We start from the raw sequence: 19954 nt of genomic DNA on the forward strand, positions 1-19954 counted from the left end.
GATAGTATTATTACAGCCTCTACAGCCACAAATACTATCCACCCTCCCTTAATAACTCTGACATCTCATAGACCTGTCCCTGAAGGTGCAAGAACAAGGAGACAGAAATGTCACCTTGAGTCTGAACCAGGCAAAGATGCTGCTGAGCTTGGATGAGGTGCATGAATCTAGTGACTCAGGTAACGGCCGAGATGGGAGGTCACAAGACGCCCAAGGACGTGACACACGGGGACCTGAAGCTTACGGGGAGGTAGGGGGCAGAGTGGGGCCACAAAGGGTCCATCTGAGGAAGAAGGGGCGCTGGTGGGCACCCCGAGGTATCCACATTGGCCTGGTCCTGCAGGTCCTTCGGTGGTGGGCCTCGTCTCCACTCCAGGGATGGCCAGGTTACTGGCCGAGGCGCCCCTGGTCCTGGACCCTAAGCAGCAGGCAGTTCTGCGTGAACACAAGGGCTTGCTGGGAGATGTCTCCCCTGTCCTGCTCTCAGATGTCGTCTCTGCCTTTGTGAGCAACAAGGACACCCAGAACCTCGGCTCCCCCGTCACCTTCATCTTCTCCCACCACGTGAGTCCTGGTGGAATGGGGCTGTGGCTGGGCAAGGAACTGGTCTGGGTCCGGGGCTCAGCCTCACTGTTGAGATCACCCTTTGTGTCCTGGGGGCCTCCTCCGTGGGTGCCTCCTTCCCTTAGGAAAGCCCTTTGCAAACCAGCTTTGGATAAGAGTCTCCAGCTGCCACCGACACTTTCTTCCTACAGTCGGTGACGCCCGGGCCAACGCAGAAGGTGTTGTGTGTCTTCTGGGAGCACAGTCAGGATGGAGGCGGTCATTGGTCCACCACGGGTTGCAGGATGGCGGCCACCGGAGATGCCAGCACCACCTGCCAGTGCTCCCACCTCAGCAGCTTTGCCGTCCTCATGGCCCACGGCCACGTGCAGGTGAGATCCCTGAGAGAGGCTGGTTTCCACGTCTATCGCTCTCGAACATGTTTCCCCACATGTAGGAGCTTAAAGAAACATAAATTTATGTCTTGTGGCTTCTGTGGGACGAGAATCGGGTGTAGTGTAGCTGAGTTGCCTGCTCTGGGTCTTACAAGGTTGAGACCGTTGAGTCAGCCAAAGCTGCATTCTCGTCGGAGGCTTGGGGTCCTCCTGTGAGCTCCCTGGTTGCTGGCAGAATTCCGTTCCTTGCAGTTGTAGGACTAGGGTTCCACTTTCTTTCCGGCTGCGAGCAGGGGACCCTGCTTAGCTCCTAGGGGCTACCTGCATTCCTTCTCTCTAGGCCCCACACAGTGTATCAGCATTTCTGTCCAGAGGCCAGCAGGAGAAGCTCCCTCACCTCAAACGCCCTCAAACTTTGAATCCTTTTCTCTAGGAAGAGCCTAGAGCTTTGAGAGCTCACTGATTAGGCCAGGCCCACCCAGGGTGATGAAATTCCTCTTAAAGTCAACTGATATAGGACCTGTGACTGTGATGTCCTTTTTGCTGGGTCCCAGGAGGAGGATCCCGTGCTGGCTGTCATCACCTACATGGGGCTGGGCCTCTCTCTGCTGTGCCTCCTCCTGGCAGCCCTCACCTTCCTCCTGTGCAAAGCCATCCAGAACACCAGCACCTCGCTCCACCTGCAGCTCTCGGTCTGCCTCTTCCTGGCCCACCTGCTCTTCCTCACGGCCATCGACCAGACCAAGATCAAGGTACTGACACTGTCCCAGAGGACCCCCTGCCTTGTATATATATACGAGTTCTCCCCGCTGGCAAGGTATGGGAGGGGTCCTGGGGCCACCCTCCTCCCTGACAGTCCCTCCTGGTGACTCCTTCCTCCTCCCCCAGCTGCTGTGCGCCATCATCGCGGGGACCTTACACTATCTCTACCTGGCCTCCTTCACCTGGATGCTGTTGGACGGTCTACACCTCTTCCTCACGGCACGCAACCTGACGGTGGTCAACTACTCCAGTGTGAGCAGGTTCATGAAGAGACTCATGTTCCCTGTGGGCTATGGAGTCCCGGCTCTAATCGTGGCCATTTCTGCTGCATCCAGACCTTCCCTTTATGGAACACCCACCAGGTAAGTGCCAATTCCCACTGCCCCTATCTTCTCCAGCAGGATCATGGCCACCACCAGAACCAGAGGAGTATTTTTTATTATGCCCAAGCAGAACACAGAGAAGACATGCTAAGTAATCATCCTTAGAACATCTTTCTGGTGGGAAGTTATAAGTTAAGCAGAATGTCTTTAAAGTTCTGTCCTTTGAATAGCGAGACTGAAATCAAAAGACGCGCTTAGGACATCATTAAAAAAATAGAATCTACTTCTTTCTCCAAATCCTTTAAGATGTTCCAGTTTTTTAAAAATTTGGAGCTAGAGCTGATTTATGTAATCAAGTAATAGATTATTATATCACGGTTAAGATATACAAGGTACTTACTTTATGCCATGAATTTTTCTAACCATTTTTGTATGCATTAACTCGGTGAATTCTCACACTAAAACTATGAAGTAGGCAGAGCCATTTGTCCCATATTACAGGTGAGTAAACCGAGCCACACGTAATCTCATTAAATGCCCCAAGGGGAATGGCTAATAAGTGGCAGAACTAGGATGCAAACCAGCGAGTCAAGCTTCAAGAGTTTGTACTCTGACATTTCCACCGTTAATGCTTGGTTTCACATTTTTACATTTTTCTTGAAGTATATTTCACATACCCTAAAATTGACTCTTGGAGAGTATACAGATTAGTGTTTTTTAGAATGATCATAGAGTTATGTATGCATCACTAGAACATGCAGACATGACTGGAACACCTTCAACCCCCTAGAAGAAACCTCACACACAATAACATTCCCTCCTCAGTCCTGTTACCCTCTTCTACCCCAGCCCCCTGGGCCACCACTAATATACCTTCTGTCTCTAGGGATCTGCCTTTTCTGGAAATTTGACTTAAGTGAAATCATACCTGTGGTCTGTTGTGACTGGATTCTTTCACTTCGTAGGATGCTTTCAAGGCTCATCCATGTTGTAGCAAGTATCATGACTTCATTCCTTGTGGTTCCTTGCTGCTGCTGCTGGTGTTTTGTAAATAATATTCCACTATACAGATATACTGCATTTTTTCAATCTATCATTTGATAGGCTCTTGGATTGTTTCCTTTTTTTTTTTTTTTAAAAGGAGGCTTCATGCCCAGAGCAGGGCTTGAACTCACGTCCCTGAAATCAAGACCTGAGCTGAGATCAAGAGTCGGAAGCTTAGCCGACTGAGCCACTCAGGCACCCCAGGTTGTTTCCATTTTTTGCCAGTATGAGTGATGCTGCTATAAATATACATGTGTAAGTTTTGGTGTCAACATATGTTTTCTTTTGTTTTGGATATATATCCATTTGTGGAACTGCGGGATCACATTGCAGATCTATGTTTAGCACTTTGACAAACTGTCATCTGTTTCTCCAAGTGTCTGCCCCAGTTTCTAGTCACACAAGCCATGTGTGAGGGTTCTAATTGCTCTGCATTGTCATAGACCCTGGGTCTGGAGTTCTCGCTTGTCCAGCAAGAGAGTGGATGCAGGATTACAATGCGAGAGAGGCTAATGTCCGGGAGGAGACAAGAGCCCCAAGTAAGGGTCCTTGCTCTGTTTTTATTAGGATCAGAAGGCTTACAGGCGTGATGGACGTGCACAAAGAAATGAAACTGTGAACATTAACTCAAGGGCGTGAGGAAAAGGGGGTTTTGAAGATATGCGGTGGTAGGGGTTTGGATCAATACAACACAAAGTCCAGGAGCCAAGCAGATGGTTGTTTACAGCAGACATGAAATGCCACATCTGTTTACCTAAACTTGCCTAGGGCACAAGAAAGAAAGAGCATGCTGCCTCAGGGTCAAAGAGGCATGTTTCTTTTGCTAATTAGCTCCATTCTGGGCAACTTCGCCTTACTGAGGTCTATAGCCCTGTTTACCTGTTTACCTGTTGACCTATTTGGGTCCTTCCTTTCTGGGAAAGCAGCTTTCTGCTATTGTACTAAGTTGGGAGGCGTTTCCACCCTGAATACCTAATCTTGTTTACCTAATCTTGGATGCATTCATCCTCTAGCTTTCTATTTCCTTATGCCTTGTTAACCCATAGGTGCAAGCTCAGGGATTCCTAAGCTTATTCCCCACACTCTGCCTCATCAACACTTATTTTCTGCATTTTTAATTTTAGCCTTCTGCATGAGTTTTAAGTGTTATTTCATTGTGGTTCAGACTTTCAATTCCCCAATAACTAGTGATGCTGAGTGGCTTTTCACGTGTTTATTGACCATTTGCATATCTTCCTTGGAGAAACGCCTTCTCAAACCTTTTGTCCATTTAAAAAAAAACATTTTTTTTTAAAGTTTATTTTTATTTTTGAGACAGAGAAAGACAGAGCATGAACGGGGGAGGGTCAGAGAGAGGGAGACACAGAATCCCAAGCAGGCTCCAGGCTCTGAGCTGTCAGCACAGAGCCCGACGCGGGGCTCGAACTCACGGACTGTGAGATCATGACCTGAGCCGAAGTCGGGTGCTTAACTGACTGAGCCACCCAGGTGCCCCACCTTTTGTCCATTTTTAAATTCGGTTATTTGTCATCTTGCTGAGTTTTTGAGTTCTTAGTATATTCCGGATGGTAGTGCCTCATCAATTTGTGATTTGCAAATATTTTCTACCTCTCCATGTCTTTTCACTTTCTTGCAAAGTGAAAAGTTTAAAGCAGAGAAGTTTTTTAATTTCGATGAAGTCCACTTAATTTTTCTTTTGTTGTTTGTGCTTAGGATTTTGTATCTAAAAAACCATTGTGCAACCTAATATCCCTACATTCCTTTCCTCCTCCTTTTTATTATTGCTGTCATAAAAATTATATCTTTGTACCTTACAAGCCCATTGACACGGTTTTAAAAGTATTGCTTTGCGTGGTTATCTTTTAACACAGGAGAAGAAGAGGATTACAAACAAAAATATACTTCAGTGTCTTTCATAATACCCACATAGTTACTTTTATTGGTGCTCTTTATTTCTTTGTTTGGATTGAAGTTACTCTCTAGTCTCCTTTCATATCAGCCTGACTTATTTAGGGTTTCTTGTGACCACTTAGCAAACAAGAATGATCTTATTTTTATCTTGAAATGCCTTAATTTCTTCATTCCTCAAGGAGAATTTAGCTGGATACAGAAGTCTTGGTTGACCATCATTTTTTTTTTTTTTTGATACCTTGAAGACGATATTCCACTGCCTTCTCCATGATCTCAGGCAAGAAGTCACTTGTTAATCTTATTGAGGATGCCTTGTACATGAAAAATCAACTTTCTCCTGCCACTTTAAAGATTTTGTCTTTGCCTTTTTTCAATAGGTCTATGATGCGTTTCAGTGTGGATCTCTTTGAATTTATTCCAATTATAGTTCCTTGAACTTCACATTTGGGAAGTTTTTAGCCATTCATTCTTTAAGTATTTTTCTGCCCTTTTTACTTTGTCTTCTGGGATTCCAACTGTGTATGTGTTGGAGCACTTGTCCTATGCCATAAATCTCTTGAGGTTCTGTTCATTTTTCTTCATCCTATTTTCTTTCTGTTCCTCAGACTGCGTAGTTTCTGTTGATGTATATTCAAAATTGTTTTTTTCTTTTACCAGCTCAAATCTGTTGTTGAGCCCTTCTGGTGAATTTCTCACTTCAGTTTTTGTATTTCTCAACTCTAGAGTTTCTATTTGGTTCCATACAGAATATCTATTGCTTTATTCATATCCCTTATTTGGTGAAACATTGTTGTCCTACTTTTCTTTCATTTTTCAGAAATGGTTTCATGTTTTTAATATATTTGTAATAATTGATGTAAAGACTTTATCTACAAGATTCGAAGTCTGTGCCTTCTCAGAGATGCTTTCTTTTGACTGATTTTTTTTCCTCTGTGTATGTTGCACATTTTCCTGTTTCTTTGGGTATATTATACTTTTTTGTGAAAACTCAATATTTTAGATAATATATTGTCATCCTGCTGTTTCAGTTTCCTCCACCCTTCAAGATATGTTGTTATTTCTGGTTTGTTGGTGTCTTTGTTTGTTTAGTGACTTTCCTGGATTAATTCTGTAGATTGGCCATTTCTTGCAGTGTGTGTCCCCTGAGTTCTCTGCTAGCTTTTTTAAAGTTCTTATTTTTGTTTTTAATCATGGGTTCCTAGGGTGTTGGTCGCACCTGGGTCAGTTTATTTAGTGGCCACCAACTGTGTTCCGGAAGATTTCCTTAAATGCTTTGCCTATATACTTTGCATTCTTCTAAAAAGGTATCTGTGTGAGAAGACCGCACCTTCAAACTTCAGGAAGTTTACATAACAGTCTTAGCTTTCACTTTATGATTGCACAAAGCCTCAAGGTCAGACAGAGATGAGAGACTAGTGCTTTCTTTTCTCCCCATGCCTGTTTTGAGTGGAGCCATACCCTTATGCATCCTCAGATTTGCAGGAATATTTCAGAGATTTTCAAAAATTTTCATCGTCCTTGAGTGGTCCAGTATTTCCTTTTAAATTCCTGGAAAAGGTCTTTTGATCCCACCTGAAATCACAGCCTTAGGCAGCTGGGAATGGGGCCATAATTTGTTATTGTACTGATAATGCCCCAGAGTCAGCTCCCCCTCCCCCATGATTTCTCAGTCGAATCAAATAGGCACCAGATTTAGAGAATAAAGAGTTAGGAAACTACAGAGTTAGAAAAAAACTTGGTTGTGTTCTGGGGTGATGATGATGTTTTCCATGGAGCTTCCAAAATAGTCAGATCTCTCTGCTGTCTTCAACGTTGTCAACTTCTGGCTGCTGCACCACTAAGCTGGGGAGAGACAGAACTGAGATAGCCCTGAGTTAAAACATCCCAGACTCCTTTCTCCCCACAATCTTACTGAGGTTCAGTAGCGTCTCTTGGTTAGACTATTTTTCAACTCGTTCTGTGGTGCTGGGTAATCGCCACAGTTCCGAAGTGGTTGGTTTTAGTTGTTTTGCTTGTATTTTTGCTGTTTTAGAAGGAGAGCAAGTTCATCAAGGTCCTTACTCCTCTACTCAGGAGGTCAGTTCCCAGAACGTGCACTATTAACCACAACGTGCTGCTAAAACTTATGCTCACCTGATTCACCTGAGCTGTCTCCAGGTGTCTTTCTTGGACACTGCACTTCTTTCTTGCTTACATTCTTTTTAGTCTATACTTCAGTTGTCCTGAAATGGCCTAGCAAACTGTCCATTGCTCTTTTCATTTTTAAAATTTTTTTTCATGCTGTTTAAAGTTTATTTTTGAGACAGAAAGGGACAGAGCACGAGTGGGGGAGGGACAGAGCAAGAGGGAGACGTGGAATCCGAAGCAGGCTCCGGGCTCTGAGCTGTCAGCACAGAGCCCAATGTGGGGCTCGAACTCATGGACCATGAGATCACGACCTGAGCCGGAGTTGGTCGCTTACCGAACTGAGCCACCCAGGTGCACCTGTCCACTGTTCTGAAATGCCCTGCTCACTCTCTACTTTACCGTAATGTAGGATCAAAAGTGAATTCTGTCACTATCAGTAAAATCTTCAGCAATAGGCCTAAGCTCTCTGTGCATTAATTACCAATCTGTGGTCATAAGAGAATATCTGTTTTGTGCTGGTGTTAAAATTAAATAAAATAACTCAGCAACAAAACGCAAATAGCTCAAGTTAAAAATGGCCAAAATAGGGGCCCTTGGCTGGCTCCGTTGGAAAAACATGCAACTCTTGATCTTGAGGTCGTGAATTCAAGCCCCCATGGGGGGCTATAGAGATTATTTGAATAAACCAATAAACTCAAAGGTGGACAACATATTTTAATAGACATTTCTCCAAAGATAGGTAAATGGCCAATAAATACACGAAAAGATGCTCACTAGCCTTAGTCATCAGGAAAATGCAAGTCAGAAACTGTAAATGAGATATTACTTTATACCTATTAGTTGAAATGGTTAAAAAAAAAGACAATAAACACTACTTGCAAGGATGTGGAAAATTCAGAACACTCTTACATTGCTGGTTGAAATGTAAATGGTGCGGTCACTTTGGAACACAGTTTGACAGTTTCTCACAGGGTTAAATATAAAGCTACCACATGACCAACCAACACCACTCCTGGCTACATACCCCAAACAAATGAAAACATATGTTCACACACGGGGCATCTCAGTGGCTCATTTGGTTAAGCAGGTCAGGTCGTCATCTCCCGCTTTGTGAGGTTGAGCCTTGTGTTGGGCTCTGTGCTGACAGCAGAGGGCCTGCTTGGGATTCTTCCTCTCTCTCTCTCTCTCTCTCTCTCTCTCAAAAGAAATAAACTTAAAAAAAGCAACCTTGTACGAGACGCCTGGGTGGCTCAGTCGGTTAAGCCTCTGACTTCAGCTCAGGTCATGATCTCACAGTTCGTGAGTTCAAGCCCCGCGTCGGGCTCTGTGCTGACAGCTCAGAGCCTGGAGCCTGCTTCCGATTCTGTGTCTCCCTCTCTCTCTCTGCCCCTCCCTATCTCATGCTCCGTCTCTCTCTGTCTCTCAAAAGCAAATAAATGTAAAAAGCCCCACCAAACCCTTGTACACGAATGCTCATAACAGCAGTATTCAAAATTGGAGACAACTGAAAACAACCGAATGCCCCTCAACTGATGAATGGATAGGCCAAGTATGATCTGGCCACACACAGAATATCATTTAGCCGTGAGAAAAAGAATGAGACATATTTTTTTCAGCCATAAAAATGTGCTGTGATGTGAACGGACTTTGAAAACACGGTGCTGAATGAAAGAATTCAGTCACGAAAGGCCACATATCGCATGATACTGTTTATGTAAAGTGTTCACAGTAGGCAAATCCATTAGGTGAGAAGGCAGATTAACAGTGCTCTGGGGCTCTGGTGGGAGTGGAGTACGAACACAGTGACTGCTTCTGTGCATGAAATGTCTTTTTTTAAACGATTTTGGCTGAAGTCCTCACGCTTTATTTTTTACTTATTTTTTAAAAAATGTGTATTTATTTTTGAGAGAGAGAGAGCACAAAAGCAGGGGGGAGGGCGGAGAGAGAGGGGGACAGAGGATCTGAAGCCGGGGCTCAGCCTCACAAACCTGGAGGTCACGACCTGAGCCGAAGTCTGACACTCAGGCGCCCCGGGAACGAAATTTCTCTTAAGGAGTCGCAAATGTCCTCGAGTTAGATTTTGGTGCTGGTCGCACAACTCTGCGAGTATTCTAAGGATCACTGAACTGTGTGGTTTAAATGGGTGAATTTTATGGTATGTAAAATATATCTCCATAAAGCCATGAAAAAAAAATTAAAATAAGTTGATGGGTTTTGCAGCAGGATGAAAAAAAATTAGATTGAACAGTGCAAGAAAGGCCCCTAAAACCATGTTAGGGATGGCTCACACAACTCTCCTGAACTGTTAACATGTTTGTGGGCCTCTCCCTTGCTCCAACACTGTTTATCTCAGTAACATCATTCACCATTAATATCTCAGCTAAGGGGCGCCTGGGTGGCTCAGTTGAGTGTCAGACTCCTGGTTTCGTCTTAGGTCATGATCCTGGGGTGGTGGGATTGAGCCCCAAATCGGGCTCTGTGCTGAGCGCAGAACCTGCTTAAGATTCTCTCTCTCTCTCTCTCTCTCTCTCTCTCTCTCCTTCCATACTTCTCCCTTGCTTGCGCTGTATCTAAAACAAAACAAAACAAAACAAAACAAAACAACAGAAAAAAAAAAACCAAGTCAGCTAAACATATAATTTCCTTAGGGAATCTTCCTTCACCATCCAAATCCCTCAGATTCCAAACTAAGCATGACATCCAATGATACATTCTTATAGCTGCACATTTTTATTGTTACAGTATGTTTAATTATGTGTCTCCTACTCCACGTGAGATTTGTGGGTCTTAAGACTGTTTACTTTCTTTGTCAATGACAGAGCCTGTCACGGAAGAGTCAATATTTGTTGATGAATGAATGAATGAATGAATGAACGAATTTATATAATTGTTCTACATTCCTCAGGATGAATGCATTTTTTACTCTCTCTCTCTTGCTCAGCTGCTGGCTCCATCCAGAAAAGATGTTTATATGGAGCTTCCTGGGACCAGTCTGTACCATTATCTCTGTGAGTGATGATGTCAGAGCATCCTTAATGCTCAGCTGAGGGTCATTAGAAGAGCAGAATTATAAGGGGGGGGTGGTGACAGGGCAGGAATGTCCCTGGATTGTCATTATTTTGGGGGGGGGTTGGTTTTCTAAGACTGCTCCTAAAACTATGAGCTCTAACACGGTTACTTAATAAGAAAATGACTTAAATGTGGGATTGATGTGGGGCAGGCTGGGAGACAGATAACCGATTGAAATTGTACTCAATAAACCTTCTGTGGTTTCCCGAAGGTCAATTTAGTGTTGTTTTTCATGACCCTCTGGATTTTGCAAAGCAAGCTGTCTTCCCTCAACAGCGACGTATCCACCCTCCAGAACACAAGGTAAGGTGGAGGAGAGAGTGACAACCCCACGGGCATAGGTGGTCCAAAGGACAAAGCCGTGTGCCTCGGTGGTCCTTAGTGTTTCTTCTGAGGGGACCCAGAGTAAAGAGGTGTAGTTAACCTTCTCAGTCAGAAGAGCTGGCACTCTGGCCGAAATGTTCTGTCCATTTCTAGCCCCAGCTTGTTGCTTCCCTCAGCAACAGGAAGAATTGACCTTGGTCACTAAACATTCTTTGGACTTTTGCCAGGGAATCCTAGGACGAAGGTGCAGGGAACATTTATGTTCCCACGAAGCACTTAGAAAAACCTGTGACTGTTTCCACAGCCCAGCCTCCACTTGCTGCCCCGCTCAGTGCAGGCTCCTTCTCACCCCTGTTCCCGTCCTTTCTCCGGAGAAAATCCTAGCCAGTGTCGAATCTCCTGGGAGGCGAGGGCAATCCTTGTTCCAGCGACCTTTGTGCAGATTTAATGCTATGTCTTCCACGTTCCTACCGTTATCCTTTCCAAATGAAAAGAGAAATCTTGCCTTTGTTTTTTTTTTTTAAAGTTTATTTATTTATTTTGAGAGAGAGAGAGAGAGAAAGAATCCCAAGCAGGCTCCACACTCACAGTGTGGGGCTCGAACTCACAAACCACGAGATCACGACCTGAGCCTCAGTCAGCCGCTCAACGGGGTCACCCAGGTGCCCCTTGCCTTTGTTATTTTTAACGCCCAGGTCCCAGCACAGAGCCTCCTCGGTGGTGTTGGTTGAATGAATTTCAGGATCTCCAGGGAGCACCGTAAAACTTTTGAAACTTACATTGTGAGGTATCCCTATCCTCCTCAATGCGAATCAAGACACTCTCCTGGTCCCAAGTGGCATTTTGGCTGTGGGGAATCACTGACAGTAAAGATCAGAGCCGATCACAAGTCAGTCTGAGAACTCGTCACCGACAGGGGGTGACAGCAGCCTCCGTGGGGTGGGGAGGAGAATGGCTTGTGTTGCTCCCGGTGCATCACGAGCCTCCTCTCTCCTCCTACCCAGGATGCTGACATTCAAAGCGACGGCTCAGCTCCTCATCCTGGGCTGCACGTGGTGTCTGGGCATCCTGCAGGTGGGGCCAGCTGCCCGCGTCATGGCTTACCTCTTCACCATCATCAACAGCCTGCAGGGAGCGTTCATCTTCCTGGTGTACTGCCTCCTCAGCCAGCAGGTACCACGGTCCGGCCCCCATCCAGGACTCTTCCTGTCCCCACCCCGCCCAGTGAGCTGACCCAGAGCGTGCTTCGCCCCTGCAGGTCCGGGAGCAGTACGGGAAATGGTTCAGAAGGGCCAGGAAAGCCAAAGCCGAGTCTGAGAATTACACACTGTCCAGCAGGGCCGTGTCTGATGCCTCCACCCCCAACACGGTAGGATCGCGTTCTGCTCCCACAGCCCTTCCCTAACTGATCCGCTTGAGTGCCGTCCTTGTCCAAGTACAGCGCTTGTCACACTGAACAACTTTATATGCAGCGGATAGATGACGCTCTAGGGTGGTTCCCCCTTGGTTTGCGTTTGACTCATGGACTATTACCCACGGTCTCGTTGGAAAGGTTTGTTTAAGACTATATGTTGTTCTTAGTCCTCAGGGAACCGTGTTCCTCTTAGCTCTTACACACCAACACTCTTATTACACACCTGCCGTGTGGCAGGCATGGCTACCCAACAAACAAGAATCAATGATCTGAAGGGGTGATGTGCGTTCTCGTCAGAGCCTCATTATCCTTATCCTTTTTCTCTACACCCACCCGTATCGCACAGTCAGTGAGCAGAAAAGGCAAAGGCCCAGAAAGGCAACCATGGGGAAGGTCGGTGTGCGTATTTATGAATTAAACAGAAAGAAGCGTTGGCTGGCATCTTGGACTTTCTCACCAGACCGCCTGATATTTTCCGCACCCTCTACCCACTGCGGAGCCAGGAAGGAACAACAGCAATGGCGTAGGGTAATTCGTGGCGATGGCTACCAAGAGCCAACACCTACTGGTTTAGACTTAACCAAGTTCTTTTAAAAAAGTTTTTAAGTGTTTATTTACTTTTGAGAGAGAGACAGAGACAGAGCGTGAGCAGGGCAGGGACAGAGAAGGAGACACAGGATCCGAAGCAGGCTCCAGGCTCCGAGCTGTCAGCACAGAGCCCGACGCGGGGCTCGAACTCACGGACCGCGAGATCATGACCTGAGCCGAAGTCGGACGCCCAACCGACCGAGCCACCCAGGCGCCCCTTAACCAAGCTCTTTACCTACGTTTTCTCACCTCTTCCACTTTCTGTGAAATCCCTTGGGTCTTCCTTCCCATCTAAAGGAGCCCCCTATGCTGCCAGGAAGTCCTTCTGTGTTTCTCTCTTTACCTTGTTCACCCAACCTCCACTACCACTGGTTCTGCCCCTGAATCTTCTGTCTCTTCCCCCTTTTGCAGCAAATGTTCTCACCACCTGTTTCACAGGGAAAATCAGAGCCTTCACAATGACACCTTGTGAACTCCATGCCGTTGCCTATTCCAACCAAACATCCTCGTGCATCCTTTTCACATCCCCATATCATGGATGCAGTCTCTCTCCTACTCAGTAGAGACTGCTTCCACCTGCTCTTTGGATCCCATCGTCATGCCTTATCAGTTATCTTTAAGTTACTGTTCACACGTTCTCCCTCTCTCCTTCCACTTCCCTCTGTTACCATCTGGGAATATTCCTCCCATAGTCAAGGAAACATGTTTGGTTCTCTTCTATCTTAAAAACAGGTACCACTGGGGCGCCTGGGTGGCACAGTCGGTTGAGTGTCCGACTCCAGCTCAGGTCATGATCTCACAGTTTGTGAGTTCGAGCCCCGTGTCGGGCTCTGTGCTGACAGCTCGGAGCCTGGAGCCTGCTTCGGATTCTGTGTCTCCCTCGCTCTCTGTCCCTCCCCCGCTCGTGCCCTGTCTCTCTCTGTCTCTCAAAAATAAGTAAAAAATGTAAAAAAAAAATTAAAAGCATGTACTACTTACCTTTTTTTAGCCACAGGCTAAGAGCTGACTTTTCTGTCTGTCTCCATTTCCTTGCCTTAAACTCACTCCCTCAACCTAGCAAATATGGTGTCTTTTCCCCGTCATGCCCCGAAACAAACATCTTTTAGACCCACAATGATCTCCATGGCCCTACGTTTTCTCAGAAACTTGTGACACTGATTCTCAGTCCTTTCTCATGAAACACTCCATCCTTATCCCCCCTAGATTCTACTCACATGCCCTTCTCTCTCTATGAGAGAGAGACAGAGCGCGAGCAGAGGAGGGACAGAGAGAGAGGGAGACACAGAATTGGAAGCAGGCTCCAGGCTCTGCAACATCAGCACAGAGCCTGACGTGGGGCTTGAACTTGTGAACGGTGAGATCATGACCTGAGCTGAAGTCATTCGCCTAACCAACTGAGCCACCCAGGCGCCCCTTCACTGTGCCTCTTTGGAACAAAGGCTTTGCATATATTTCCTCTCCTTGAAACACTCTTTTGTTTTCCTTGACACAAAACTATGGAAGCCCTGAGATCTTAGCTCATGTGTCTATTCCTCTGAGAAGCCTTCTCTTCTCGCTCAGATTAGGTCAGATTTTCTTGTTTTCCACTCTCATAGTCCCTAGGCTTTTCCTGCCGAGCATTTGTCAGAGTCATTTTACTCTTGGTGTTTGCTCTTTGATTAGTGTCTGTCCTCCCTCTAGATTTCAGCCCCAGCAGGCACCGTGTTGGTTTTCTCTCTAATGTATCCCCAACATTTCACACAGTGTCAGGCATACAGAAATGCTCTGAACATAATTGCTGTGTGGGTGATTAAATTAAATTAAATGAACACACCACAGCTGCAGAAGGGGCAGGAACTTGCTTGTTCATCAATCTCTTCCCAACTTTCCAAGTGCTCAATAATTATCCAATGAGCAAATGAATGAATAAATGAATGAATGAACTGCCTGACCAGGAGGGGAGTAAAGTATTAGAACGAACTACTGATTAGTTTATGACGCCTCTTTCTCTCGGGAATTTCAAGACAATTCTCTGCCCTGTTTTTTTTTTTTTTTTAACGTTTATTGATTTTTGAGACAGAGAGAGAGCATGAACAGGGGAGGGTCAGAGAGAGAGAGGGAGACACAGAATCCGAAACAGGCTCCAGGCTCTGAGCTGTCAGCACAGAGCCTGATGCGGGGCTCGAACCCACGAACCGCGAGATCATGACCTGAGCCGAAGTCAGATGCTTAACCAACTGAGCCACCCAGGCGCCCCTCTGCCCTGTTGTTTTATTATTGACCATCATGTCTCCTTATTGACACCCAAGTATTTCCTTATGACCCAAGAGCATCGTGTAGATCTTAGTTCTCCAACTGAAACAGGTCTGGAATGAAATACCAGCTCTATCAAGGGCTTGCTATGTGAACTTGGTCAAATTGGTAAACATCTAAAATCTTTCACTACCTCCTTCCTCTCTTCCATACACATGAGACAGTTTTCTTGGGTTCACTCAACTGGAACGAATTACTTGCTTCCACTTGCAGGCTTTCAGGTGGCTCATGCTTTGGTGGAAGGGGGCTGAACGTCCCCCCCCACCCACACACACTGTGAACGCTTTTTCAGCCAAGGATGTGGAGTGTAACCAGGCAGGACCAATGCAGCGTCCCTCAGTGCAGCTGTCATCCATACAAGGGAAGGGTCCCAAAGACCTGAGATGCTCCATTCTGGCTGTATCGCAGCCCTGTCCCACTCGGGGCTTGAGCTTACTCAGGAAGAATGTGACACTCAGCCCACACCTTTCTGTTTAGGGCATGCTAACAGTACTTAACCCTTCATGTTCTTGAATTAGCTCAGCCTCAGCAAGGCATGTTCCCATCCCTGGGAGCTAGCTCCTAGGATCCCCTGACTAGGACCTGAGCTTCCCTTGCTCCAGAGCCCCAGAAGATGGATATTTCCATTCCTATACTTTGATTGTATTAGTATCTTACCGCTGTCGTAAACAAGCTATCACAGACGTACTGCTAAAAACCACACAAAAATTTATCTTACAGATTTAGAAGTTCAAAGTTTTAAATGGGTCTTAGGGGACTAAAATCAAGGTGTCAGCTGAGCTGAATTCCTCCTGGAGACTATGGGGGAGTTTTGTTTTCTCATCTTTTCCAGCATCTAGAGGCTGCTTGTATTCTTTAGCTAGTGGCCCATTGTTCCATTCACTTTTCTCTTTCTTTCTTTCTTTCTTTCTTTCTTTCTTTCTTTCTTTCTTTCTTTCTTTCTTTCTCTTTCTTTTTGAAAGAGAGAGAGAGAGAGAGAGAGAGGGAGAAACAGAGCACAAGCAGGGGAGGGGCAGAGAGAGAGGGAGACACAGAATCTGAAGCAGGCTCCAGGCTCTGAGCTGTCAGCACCAGAGCCCGACGTGGGGCTCGAACTCATGAACTGTGACATCATGACCTGAGCCGAAGTCGGATGCTTAACAGACTGAGCCACCCAGGCGCCCCTCCTATTGTATGTAGGTGTGGTTTGCCTATGGTAGAACCACCAAAAATCTGCCTTATATTATAGTTTTTGAGTAAATATCTACTCCCTACCCTGAGATCATATACCCAGCGAAGGAAAGAAACATACTTTCTGTGAGAAAACTAGCATCAGATAGCCAATGAAGGTGTCTAAAATGTAAGTAATCTGATCAGCTGTTTCTACTATCTGTGGGCAAAGAACCAAGCAATTCCATTGCTTAATGTGACTTTATCTTCGGCTGTCTCCTAAAACTTGGTGCCTCTAGTGTTTGAAGATACAGGCGGGCCTCATCCTGGCATCTTTTCTGTGGCTTCCTGAAGCCTTGTTCAAGAAAAACAAAATATTTGCTCTTGTGTTCAGTTCTGAATAATTTCATGAAGCACAATTTTTATCAACTTATTGTATAGAGATTAGCATGGGAGCCTGCCCCACTCAAACACCAGAAATTACAGTGATCTTCCTGTAGACCCGGGAAGAAGCAACTTATATTGGGAATGGAAAGGATAAGGGGGAACAAGACGAAATCCATGTTTTTGACTTTACATCTTAGGTGATTGACGACACACAGTATTTCCAGCCTTGCATTAATTTCCCTCGCCGCTCTCTTTTATTTCTCCATGTGTAAAGCAACATTTTACAAACTCAGAAGCAGAGAGACCAGGGCATATATCTTGAAACAGATCTTTTTTTTTTTTTTTTTCTGTAGCGCATTTCATTGTTCTTGTCTTCTATACCTTGGGGGTTAGGAAATGCAGGGAGATGGGACTTTTGAAGAAGACCAGTGTTTCTCAAAGTACTTTGTGATATGGCCTTTATGATGATCCTCTGACATAACCATCTGGCAAGGAAATTTGATGATTGAAACTCACAAAAAAATTGAAGTCTCCTTAAATTTCTTATTTGTTTTTTTTCAATGGAAACTTTAAAATTATCTTTCTGTGGTCTTAGACATAATTTGTAAAATATTATTTTTTCTAGGTTAATTAAAACAACCTTTTGAATTATATATTCTTAAATCCGTGGAAAACTGGAACTGTTATTCTCTGAGCCCCTGACAGAGGACAAGTAAGACTTTGTTGTGTGTGTTTCAAGAAATTCATCGTGTCGGCAATGTGAAAGACGTCAACCATGCTTGACATTCAGTTCCTGCAAAATCTGGAATTTTTATGTGCCTTTAAGTGTGCTTAGAAAACTTCCAACATAGAAAGGGCCAGCTGTGGCTCAATTTCTTGGTCACTCTGGGTTAAGCCCTTCACCGAAGCCTCTCCTTCCTACAAAGACACGTCCAGATGTTGACAATCTATGAGCCAGAAAACTCACCTCAACGGATTTTCCTACATACAACATTCATGGCGGGGGGTGGGGTGGGGGGGGTGGGGGTGGCGGTTAGGGAATTTACATATGCATTGGGTAGGAGGGCACAAACATTCAGTCCACAACAATCTGTAAGATGGAAAACCAGAAGAAAGGGGTACTGTGGTCTAGGGGATCCTGTGCCTGTGGGGACATGGTAGGCATGGGACAAACCCTCGTTGGGGAGGGCAGGTGGGAGAGAGCTTGAGGGTTATCTGATAGCAGCATCCCTAGATGGTGACGGTTTGGGAGGCAGATCTCAGCATTTGTCCCTTTATCTTCACTTTTAAAGCCTATCAAATCTTGTCTCCTTATTTATAATGGGAATAACAATGTTAATTTCCTGATGGGTCATTTTTGAATGTTAAGTGAGAAAACAAAGACTAAGTTCTGGTAGGAAATCCAAAGACAAGAGTTAACTGGGGCAAGTGGGCATGGCTGTTTTCTAGCCCATTTCTCCAGAATTCTGTCCTCAAGTTAGACACTGCCATGAGGCAAGTCTCTGAAGTGAGATTCCACTTCTCACACTAGAGCTCCAGTACAAGACCCATCCATCAAAGGTGGCAGCGAGGGACGAAGAGACAAGGTTGAAGAGGTCTTTCCCTTCAGATCTCTGCTTTGGGGGGCGGCTGTGAGCAGCTTACGTCACCACTTGCCCCCATTCCTTGATCTGACGGCTATTGTGTGGACGAGGAAGCAGGGACTCAATCAGGATTTAGCACCTTGGTAGAGAACGTAGAATCTAGACACCAGAAGTATGTTCCAAGAAGCTTTCAGAAGCTGAAAGTTAAGGAGCCCATGTGTCATGGAACCGGTAAGTTTAAAAGTCAGGGACCACAAAACCACAAACAGCAGAACATGCAGACTTAGAGTCATCAAGTCCCAGGGACGACTTTGATATCCAGAGGTTGGGCGCTTGGGTCCTAGCCATGTAAGATTGCGAGAGAGAGCATCTGGGATATGGAAGTTCCCAGGGATTCAGAGGGGGGCTTTAAAAAATGTTTATTTATTTATTTTTGAGAGAGAGAGAGAGAGAGAATGAACAAGCAGGGAAGGGGCAAAGAGAGAGGGAGACACAGAGTCCGAAGCAGCCTCCAGGCTCTGAGCTATAGCACAGAGCCTGATGTGGGGCTTGAACCCATGAACCACGAGATCATGACCTCAGCTGACGTAGGCTGCTTAACTGACTGAGCCACCCAGGTGCCCCAGAAAAGTGGGCTTAAGAAGTGAAATAGAAGCCAGGGCATTGGGGGAAGGAGTAGTAAAATAGAATGCATGGAGGGGACCGACCACTGGGGAATGCTAGGGGCTGAGCTAGATCAGTCATCCTTCCTTTGGGGCATTCTGGGCTAGGAGTTCCAAAGACTGATAGGTAGGGATAGGGGCCTGGGAAGAACTAAGTGAGATATTTTGTGAGTGAAGATGGGAAGATCAGGGATGGTGAGGGGGCTTGATAGGAATTGGGTTGTTTTGAGAGAAGCTGGTGTTAGGGGAACTGGGGAGACACTAGGTGGTGTGTAGGGGCTGGGGGGAAGTGGGAGCAACAGGGATTTGGAGAGAGACTGCATCAGGGGTGAGTACGGCCGTAGACAGGGGGTAGGGGATGGATGGGAGAGACTAGGAGGGACAGGGGATAGATAGAGGGAGACATGGGGGAATGGTGGCTGGAGGGTGCAGGAAGGTGCAGGAGTGGAGGCCCTTAGAGGGCTTGCGGGGATTCAGGATGGTGGGCTGAATAGGTCTGAGGTGATATAACAACTGGGGGAACAGGAAGGGAGGGGGTGGGAAAGTGGGGGAGGTTTGTGGACCTGAGGAAAAATGAGGTGGGCTGGTGGGACTGGAGCACCCAGGACACTCTGGGGATTATTGATCTGGCGATCTGGGATGGACAGAAGTCCAATGGTTCTCAGGTGGCTGGAACCATTGAGTACAAGCAGGGTGGATGGAGGGGAGAACAAGGGGAAACAAGAATGTGTGGTTGTAAAAGAAGGCAGTGAAGTACAGGAGCCCTGGAAGCATGGGAAGGAGTGAGAACTTGGGGAGAAATTATAATAAATTTAATATGGGGCCAAGTATTTGGTAGAGACAGAGGAAGGCTAGAAGTGTTTGCATCCCTGATAGGGCTCAGGGTGCCAGGTGAGGGGCTGAAAGGCTGCTGTTGAAATAGGGATATAGGGAAAGTGTGAGAAGAATGGGAAGGGTTGGGCAGATATATGAGACCAGGGAAGGAAATAGGTGATGGGTGTTTGAATGGAATCAGAATGTTCTTGGTGTTCTTTGCCATTGGGCGCAGGGTGACTCTGGACTTGGTGGAGGTTACTGGACTAGGGAGATTGGAATGGGAGAGAAAATGGGATGATGAAGGGGTGGGCAATGGTTTGTAGAAGGTGGGGGCGGGGTTTGCAGACTTAGGGAAGACTAGGTGGATAGAGGTAGGGAAATGTAGTGATGCTGGCAGACCAAGATGGGAAGGGAGGTGGAGAAATGGACTAGAAGTAGTGAGGAAAGGGGAGAGCCTGGGGAAGCCTGGTGAAGAGATCTGTCTGAGGAGTTTCTTCAAGAGAAGAAAAAGGAGGAGCGGTGCCCACACCTCTCTTCTCTGCCCCCTCATCCATGGGCAGGTGTG

At 46.0% G+C, this 19954-nt stretch overlaps 1 protein-coding gene across 3 annotated transcripts in view; it reads left to right on the forward strand.

The window, feature by feature from the left end:
• The window catches only part of LOC124522992 (adhesion G protein-coupled receptor E2-like), a 29282-nt gene extending 12291 nt beyond the window's left edge, over nucleotides 1-16991 (forward strand). The window contains exons 11-20 of one of the 3 annotated variants that reach the window (XM_047094717.1): nucleotides 72-179; nucleotides 344-564; nucleotides 756-935; nucleotides 1493-1690; nucleotides 1827-2062; nucleotides 10047-10113; nucleotides 10386-10477; nucleotides 11503-11671; nucleotides 11757-11867; nucleotides 13704-13886. In XM_047094717.1, coding sequence (XP_046950673.1) covers nucleotides 72-179; nucleotides 344-564; nucleotides 756-935; nucleotides 1493-1690; nucleotides 1827-2062; nucleotides 10047-10113; nucleotides 10386-10477; nucleotides 11503-11671; nucleotides 11757-11867; nucleotides 13704-13871 — 1550 coding nt within the window. In that variant the 3' untranslated portion in view covers nucleotides 13872-13886. Of the gene's footprint in view, nucleotides 1-71; nucleotides 180-343; nucleotides 565-755; nucleotides 936-1492; nucleotides 1691-1826; nucleotides 2063-10046; nucleotides 10114-10385; nucleotides 10478-11502; nucleotides 11672-11756; nucleotides 11868-12258; nucleotides 12354-13703; nucleotides 13887-16953 lie in introns of those variants that run through there. The other 2 variants (XM_047094718.1, XM_047094719.1) reach the window with 2 other exon arrangements.
• Nucleotides 16992-19954: the final 2963 nt, after the last annotated feature.

The sequence above is a fragment of the Lynx rufus genome, unplaced genomic scaffold (assembly GCF_022079265.1).
Source record: "Lynx rufus isolate CCGP_SWC_20201006 ecotype Redwood Valley unplaced genomic scaffold, mLynRuf1.p SCAF_4, whole genome shotgun sequence".
NCBI classification, from domain to species: Eukaryota; Metazoa; Chordata; class Mammalia; order Carnivora; family Felidae; genus Lynx; species Lynx rufus.